The sequence below is a fragment of the Rutidosis leptorrhynchoides genome, chromosome 7 (genome assembly GCF_046630445.1).
Source record: "Rutidosis leptorrhynchoides isolate AG116_Rl617_1_P2 chromosome 7, CSIRO_AGI_Rlap_v1, whole genome shotgun sequence".
NCBI classification, from domain to species: Eukaryota; Viridiplantae; Streptophyta; class Magnoliopsida; order Asterales; family Asteraceae; genus Rutidosis; species Rutidosis leptorrhynchoides.
Genome location: NC_092339.1, coordinates 13,812,568 through 13,820,338, shown reverse-complemented (window position 1 = coordinate 13,820,338; position 7,771 = coordinate 13,812,568). Strand labels below are relative to the sequence as shown.

The 7,771-nt window shown below is 36.0% G+C and overlaps 1 protein-coding gene across 1 annotated transcript; it reads left to right on the top strand.

Moving 5' to 3' along the window:
- Window positions 1–388: 388 nt before the first annotated feature.
- Window positions 389–7,178, top strand: LOC139858957 (ABC transporter G family member 9-like). Its single transcript, XM_071847782.1, has 7 exons — window positions 389–1,244; window positions 1,470–2,149; window positions 3,119–3,198; window positions 3,847–3,940; window positions 4,882–5,671; window positions 5,890–6,212; window positions 6,504–7,178. Exons 1-7 carry the CDS (start codon window positions 389–391, stop codon window positions 7,155–7,157), a joined length of 3,477 nt encoding a protein of 1,158 aa, XP_071703883.1. The 3' UTR covers window positions 7,158–7,178.
- Window positions 7,179–7,771: the final 593 nt, after the last annotated feature.

The following is a 7,771-nucleotide window of genomic DNA, read 5'->3' as shown; positions in this document are numbered from 1 at the left end:
AAAGATAAAGATTACTGGATGTGTGTTAAGATGCAAGTATTCTGGTGATATTACAAGAGCAACGATTAAGAGAAGTGGATTCACACCACCGTATAGATATTTGTCACTTGTTGTGCTGAATTGTTTAAGTCCGTTGCAAGGAGGGTTTGATGAACTGAGCGAGATCTATCAAGGAATGTTTGCTGCTTTGGTTTTGAAGGCTGATTTCAATTTCTCAGGAGTTATCATTGATCTACTGATGGAGAATGTGACGAGCAAGTCATATCTGATTTATCCAAGGTTCCTACAAATTATGATCAACCAGCAAACTGTTGATTTGCCAAGATTGAGGAAAGATGCCATTGATTTGAAACACATGACAGATCTTACGTTCAACTGATTGAATCAGATGAAAAGTGCTAGTGATGGCAAGCTGGTGTGTCATCTTGCTCGAGAGGATTATCGGTGTCCACCAGGAAAGAAGTGGAGAAACGAAAACAGTTTATCTGATCGAGAGCCTGATTTTGAGGTAGCTAACAGTGATGAAGAAGTTGATCAACCTGTGAATACTCAAGCTGCAGGTGGTTCTGGTACAGAAGGTTTAGTTAATGAGATTGGTGATATTAATCCTGATGTTGGTGAAGAAACCACAAGGGGATCAAAAAGAAGAATGGTTGAAGATGAGAGTTCTCAGGTTTCAACTAAGCTAAAATTGAAAAGAAGGTTCAAGTTGGTTTATAAAGATGCTGGCAGATCTGCTGCTGGTGCTACCCTAGGAACACCGCCCGCTCAGACTCAAGGACAACAAACTTCACAACAACAACGTCCGTCAACGCAACAGTCACCACCCGTGGTTCAACAGGTTTCTCAAGAGACGGTTTCTGCTCCAATTCCTAGTGCTCCACCGCGTACAGGGGCAGAAGGAGGTGTTAGCTCATCTACTCTTCAGAATTTGAATGATTTATATGTTCAAGCAATGGCTGACAACTTGAGGTTGAGAAAGGAAATGGATGAGAAGGTTGAGAATTTGAAGGAAGAGAATCGTGTGAAGTCCGAGGACGTTACTCGGTTAAGTATGCAAGTTGAATTGCTTCAGAAAAAGGTTGGTGATCAGTCGTTGTTATTGACTGATGCGAAAATAGAGGCTTCTCAAGCTAGGAAGTTGGCTGAATCTGCTCTAGCAAAGGTTACAGCTTGGGAAGAAAAGTTTGATTTGATTGAATTGCCTGAGGGAGAGACTGATAATCAAATGGTGGAGGCACCTGGTTCCTCCAAAGCTACAACACTGTCAGTAATTCCTCTTAAAATTGATTATAGTTTTAGTGATTTCTTTTCTAAACAGGATGAGCTCAAGCATTCTGTTGTTTATGATGATTTAGAAGAGGGAGAGATTCCTCACAACTTCACTAGAGCTGAGCTGGACGAAATGGTGCGTCTAGAGCAAGAAGAAGCTAAAGCTGCTGACGCACAGTCCGATGATCCTCCATCAGAGGATGATTCTTTTGGGCCTGAGATTTCTGAAGATCTTGATGATCGGGATGTTGATGATTTAGTTGAGGATGTTACACATGAAGATTTTCCTACATATCAAAATGATGAGAATGAGGATCTTCCGGGTTTTGAGGAATTGTTTAGAACTGATGATGAGATTTTGAATAGAATGTGTAAAGAGAAGGAAATGACAGAGGTTTTACCTGAAGGTTTCTTGCCGGTTAAGTATAATGATGAAGTTGTCGAGAAGTTAGAAGCTGATTGGCGTGATATTCTGAGAATCAGGAAGTACTGTGAGAAACCGAAGCTTGAGCCAAAGTATTTGAAGATGATTAATTTGAGAAAGAGTGCGAAAGGAAGAATTCTTGCCTGGGCATACATTGAAGAATTCAACATGTTTGCGATTAACAGAGAGTTTGGTGTTGATTATATTAAACATGGTCATGAATTCAAATCACTGCCGTATTTTGAGCTAATGCAGATTGCCAGGTTAAGAATGTTATATTGTGGATTTGGTGATCGATCTTCGATGCTGGTGAAGAAGATTCGAATTGCTTTTAATTCAAAGAATTGGGAAGGTTTTAGACCACAATTTCCTAGGATTAGTTTCAAAGTTAATCCTAGAACTGGTGAATCTCGAAGGATTGTGAAGTATATTCGAGCAAAGACTATGAAGAAGGTACCTTTAAGGAAGTTGCCGCAGAATTGGAGTCAGAGATTCAGATGGTGGTTTTATGATGATCGTTCTGAAGAAGCTGTGATTGTTTTGGATAAGCTGAAAGAAGATGATATTGATTGCATTCGTGTGTTGGATCCGATTTGTTTAAGAAACTGTACCGAGGCTGATATTTTCACATTGTATTACAACCGTATGCTCTATCGTCGTGAGAACAGGGTACAGGCTGAACAGTATGTGAAAGTAGCTAAGCTGTGCTACTTGAACAACATGGTAATCGATCCGTACGAATGAAGTAAATGATGACTGAAGATTTTTGAAATAGAACTAGGTCTTAGGGGGAGTTTGTTGGTGCATAATCCCGAGTTCTATTATGTAATAAGTTCTATTAGTTTTGTATTTCGTATTTCAGTCATGTATGAACATCGTCATTAATACTTTGTATTTGAATTGCTTAGTATAATGTCGTGAACTGGTTAAGAGCAGTTGGTTGGCTGCTCAGACCATCGACCAATGGTAGGGACCATCGGTCGAGGGACTCTCACCATCGGCCGTAGGTCACAGACCACCGGCCGATGGTCACTGAAGATATATATATATATATATATATATATATATATATATATATATATATATATATATATATATATATATATATATACGGGTTTTGTGGTTCATTGCAAGGTTACACACCACAAACCCTTTAGCCGTCGTATCATTCTGTGTTTATCGTCCCAGACCAATTCCCAACCGAATACAAGGCTCTAGGCATCGATTATATCAACTATTTGTTGGTTAGATTGATCCCGATAGTTAATTAAGTATTCGACTCGCCCTAGTTATCGTTTCCGCCGTTAATCTAGGTTAATACGTTTGATCTAAGGTCCCTAGTTCATCTACAAAGATAATAAACTATTAAACTATCACAATTTTTTTTAATGAATTAGTAACGTGTTTTTTTTTTTTTAACAGCAATACGAGATCACCCAGGGGGACTTAACCACATACGCTTTCATCTCCCCGCAGTTGCATAACTCGCCCCCAAACAAATTGTAAAAATATAACGAAATAAGCAAGTTCAAAATTCCATTAACAACACGCGGGCCAACAACACTCGTTTAGATCGACAGACAAATAGTATATGTTCATAAAGACAGTTAATCTAATAAAAAAAGAGGTAGAGTGTAAATGATACTATTAAACTTGCAAGACAAAAACGCTCATCAAGTATATGTGAACCTTTAAGTTTGCGGTAGCAAGATTAAGTGATTAACAACTACTTGTATAAATGATGCACCAACTATCAAATCAGTGTGTACTTTTTGTTTTGGAGATTATTGAAATTAAATTCAATATATATATACACATATACACATATTGTAAGAAATCATATTTCACATTATGGGGTGTTTGGTTGATAAAGAGCAAGGAATTAGAGTTCATGTTCGAATCTTTTACGTGTTTGCTTGATATAGACATAGTGCTTATATATTCATTTAATATTTGAAAAATAACACAATCACGACACGAGATCTACCCAAATATAAGGAAAAGAGCTATAAAAAAGCACATTTATGTTGCATGACTTATCCTTTTTTTTTTTTTTACTTTTGAAATTAACCTTTTACTATAAATATCATATATATCATATATACTCCGTATATCATATGTGTAACTACATTATAATCTCAATTTTATAGAATGATAGATATGGAGGCACAGACTTCATGTGATCAGCCAGCTTCAACTTCTTCTACAATATTTAACAAAGTTGATCGTCCTATAACATTGAAGGTTTGTTTTCACTTTTTTTTTTTTTTATTAATCCTTAACTGTATATAGAAGATAAGCCAATAAGTAAACCTACTACATAGAGCATAAATTTGTTTGATTTTTTATATTTTATATATGTGTTCATACATCATAGCTCTATAGTGATAACCGGTATACTACATTTTTGTTAGACAATATACCTAGTTATTTGAAGAGAATTTCAACCAATACAAGGTGAACGTCTTAATATTCTGACAAGCTAGAGATCTCAAAAAAGAGTAGAAACAGTCGCGGGATAGTCCTTTAATAGTGTTTACGTCAAAGTAAAAATACTAGCTCTTTCAAAAGTTACTTTGAACCATCTTTTTATTTAAGGTGTATTTCTTAAATGTAGGTTTAATTTATACTCCAGTAATTAAATTATAAGTTGTGGTAGAATTGAAGTTTTCCAAATTGTTTGATATATTTTTTGATCTGTGATCATATATGGCTTGTGCCAATATTTCAGCCAAAAAGTTCCTATAAAATGAGAAAAATAAATACTCCGTATTGAAAGAAAATCAAACTGGGCCTAGCTCGTATGGACTGGCTCTGACTTCTGAACCTTAAACCAAAATCAGGAATTTTAGTCCAAGCTTACGCTTGGGTCAGCCTTGATTTTTAATGGTTAATTTCATCAGAACCTGGCCTTATGAACCTTTTCCACTCTAGTTAAAAGTACTTTTCTTTTGATAAACTCAATCGGAACTGGGCCCAATTTTTATTTTTAAATTACATCATTGATTCAAGTAACTATACCTTTGCCCTTGAAGCATGGAGGAATAAGTGTTTAATGAATTAAAAGTTTCAAAAAATGTTTAAAAACTTAAAACTAATACACTTTAGCTAATATTTGATTTTTCTTTTGACTAGATGCATACTCATTTATGTAACATAAAACTCATTGATAATGGATTTAACAGTTTCATGAAGTGGTTTACACCATCAAAACAAAGAAACAAGGATGGATGAAAAAGAAAAAAGATTCACTAGAGAAACAAATACTAAAAGGAGTTACAGGCATGGTTTTACCCGGAGAAATGTTAGCAATGTTAGGCCCATCCGGTTGCGGTAAAACCACCCTTTTGACCGCATTAGGTGGCCGCTTAGGTGGCAAACTCGACGGCCTCATCACCTACAATGACAAGCCATTTTCAAGTATTATGAAACGTTACACCGGTTTTGTCACTCAAGATGATGTTTTATACCCTCACTTAACAGTCACCGAAACATTAATGTTCACCGCCCTATTACGGTTGCCTAAAGATTCAACAAGTCAAGAAAAGGTTGAACAGGCTGAAGCGGTGATCGGTCAGCTAGGGTTGACTAGATGCAAGAATATAATCATAGGTGGATCGAATTTAAGAGGGGTATCGGGTGGCGAGCGAAAAAGGGTTAGTATTGGACAAGAAATGCTTATAAATCCAAGTTTGTTGTTCTTAGATGAACCAACATCTGGGCTCGATTCAACAACCGCGCAACGAATCGTTTTGAAGTTGTGGGAGTTAGCAAGAGGAGGTAGAACAATTGTGATGACTATTCATCAACCTTCAAGTAGACTTTTTTACATGTTTCATAAAGTGTTGTTGTTATCAGAAGGAAATTCATTATTTTTTGGAAAAGGATCACAAGTTATGAATTATTTCGAAAGTATTGGCTTTTCTCCATCTGTAGCCATGAATCCAGCCGATTTTCTGCTAGATCTTGCAAACGGTATGTATACCAAAACACAAAAAGTGACTAGTAACTTGCTAACGTCATGTTGACGTCATGACGCTAGCTATGGTGTTTTTTTTCCTTCTAAAGTTTATCTTTATAAAAAAATTATTACTCCTGCCGCAACGTACGAGCTTCTAAAACACAAATAGTGAATAGTAACTTTAAAGTGTATGCGCATATCCGTTGTATGATTTTGTGAGTTTTGTACGCAGGGATAGCAAGAGATGATGCAAGTTATTCGGATCAAAATGTTGTCAAGCAGAGGTTAGCGTTGGCTTATAGATCGAATCTTGCAGATGAGTTAAAAGCTGAGGTATTACAAGTTAATGACCATACGAACGACGTTTTAGATAACAAGAAGACTGACAGATGGAGCACAACATGGTTGCAACAAGTCAACATTTTGTTTCGAAGAGGAGTCAAAGAAAGAAAACACGATTTCTTTTCGGCTATCAAGATTGGTCAGGTGTTTTCAATAGCTTTACTTTGTGGTTTGTTATGGTGGAAATCTGATACATCTCACTTACAAGATCAGGTACAAATTTATACTAACATAATATAAATTAAATCTAATAATTATAATTATAATTATCCGTCTTGAATGGTCCATGTAGTTTGTATTTTGAATTACTGATGGTCCCTGACCATACTTGACAAAAAAAAATGCAAACCACAGGGACCACCAATGATTTAAATGCAAATCACATGGATCATCCTTGAAGGAAAAAAGTACAAGACCACAAGTGATTTCTGAAACAAACGACAGAGACCATCGGTGATTACTGACAACCATTCGTGATATTTTGTCTTTTCTAAACAAATGCAGTCCGGATTGCTATTCTTTTACTCTGGATTTTGGGGATTTTATCCTTTATTTCAAGCAATTTTCACATTTCCTCAAGAAATACAAATGCTTGAAAAAGAGAGATCGTCGGGAATGTACAGACTTTCGTCTTATTTTATGTCAAGAACAATCGGAGATCTACCAATGGAGCTAGTTCTACCCACCGCGTTCACTATCATAACTTATTGGATGACTGGATTAAAACCAGAATTCGGAAGTTTCTTGTGCACCTTATTGACACTTTTATTCAGTGTGTTGGTGTCACAAGGGCTAGGACTCGCGTTAGGTGCACTTGTTTTGGACCAGAAATCAGCTACCATTTTAGGGTCCGTGATCATGTTATCCTTTACATTAGCAGGTGGTTACTATGTTCAACATGTGCCTGCTTTTATATCTTGGATTAAAGTTTTATCGATTAGTCAGCATACTTATAAGTTGTTGATTGTGTCACAATATGAGCATGGTCAAACGTACAAATGTGGTGATCGAACTTGTTTGGTTGAAGATTTTCCTGCTATTAAAAGTGTTGGACTCGATGGAAAAATGTTTTCAGTTGCTTGTTTGGCTGTAATGATGGTAGTTTATCGGGTTATTGCTTATTTAGCACTAATGAGGATTGGTGTGCCAAAAAAGTAAGTTACAGACTCCAGAAGTAAAAGAAACATTTTCGAACTTCTATCTATCAACTTTTTAAACAAAGATATTAATGCACTCGTACAAATTATGTTAAGTAGAACCAATTATATTATCAACAAAGTAACAACAGAGATCACTTGCCCCTCAAAGTAGTTGAAAATGGTGTATAGGTATAGAACATTAGGGATCTGTTCTTCAATGACTAATTTTCTTGTTATGAAATTTGCCAATGACAGTATTATAAATATTAATGATACGACTGATTTTAGTCCAATAATATGTCCAACATACAAGTCTGCTCTAAAAACAAAACACTGATGGAGCAAGTTTATGAAAATATTTGTTTCTTTCAGTTTTCGATGTGGGACAGGGATTCACCCAGCATGTAGTAATAACCTTCAACAGTTGTGTACTCTGTTAATTTATGGGATTGTTGGGCTCAAACCTGAGACAAACTAGTTTTTGAGTGTATGTATATTAACCATATAGGGACGCCAAAAGTGGTCATTAATTTTAATGTGGATAGAAACTTACCTAATTTTAGGTAAGAAATGAACAATTTCGTGACAGTACGTTGCAGATATAAAAGAAGAATATGGGCGCGTTACAATTAC

Excerpts from the sequence above, each read along its gene's own strand:
- LOC139858957 (XM_071847782.1), top strand. The coding sequence starts at position 389 with ATGAAAAGTGCTAGTGATGGCAAGCTGGTGTGTCATCTTGCTCGAGAG. Across the intron at positions 5,672-5,889 it reads TCTGCTAGATCTTGCAAACG|GGATAGCAAGAGATGATGCA; the intron begins GTATGTATACCA and ends TTTTGTACGCAG. Across the intron at positions 6,213-6,503 it reads CATCTCACTTACAAGATCAG|TCCGGATTGCTATTCTTTTA; the intron begins GTACAAATTTAT and ends AAACAAATGCAG.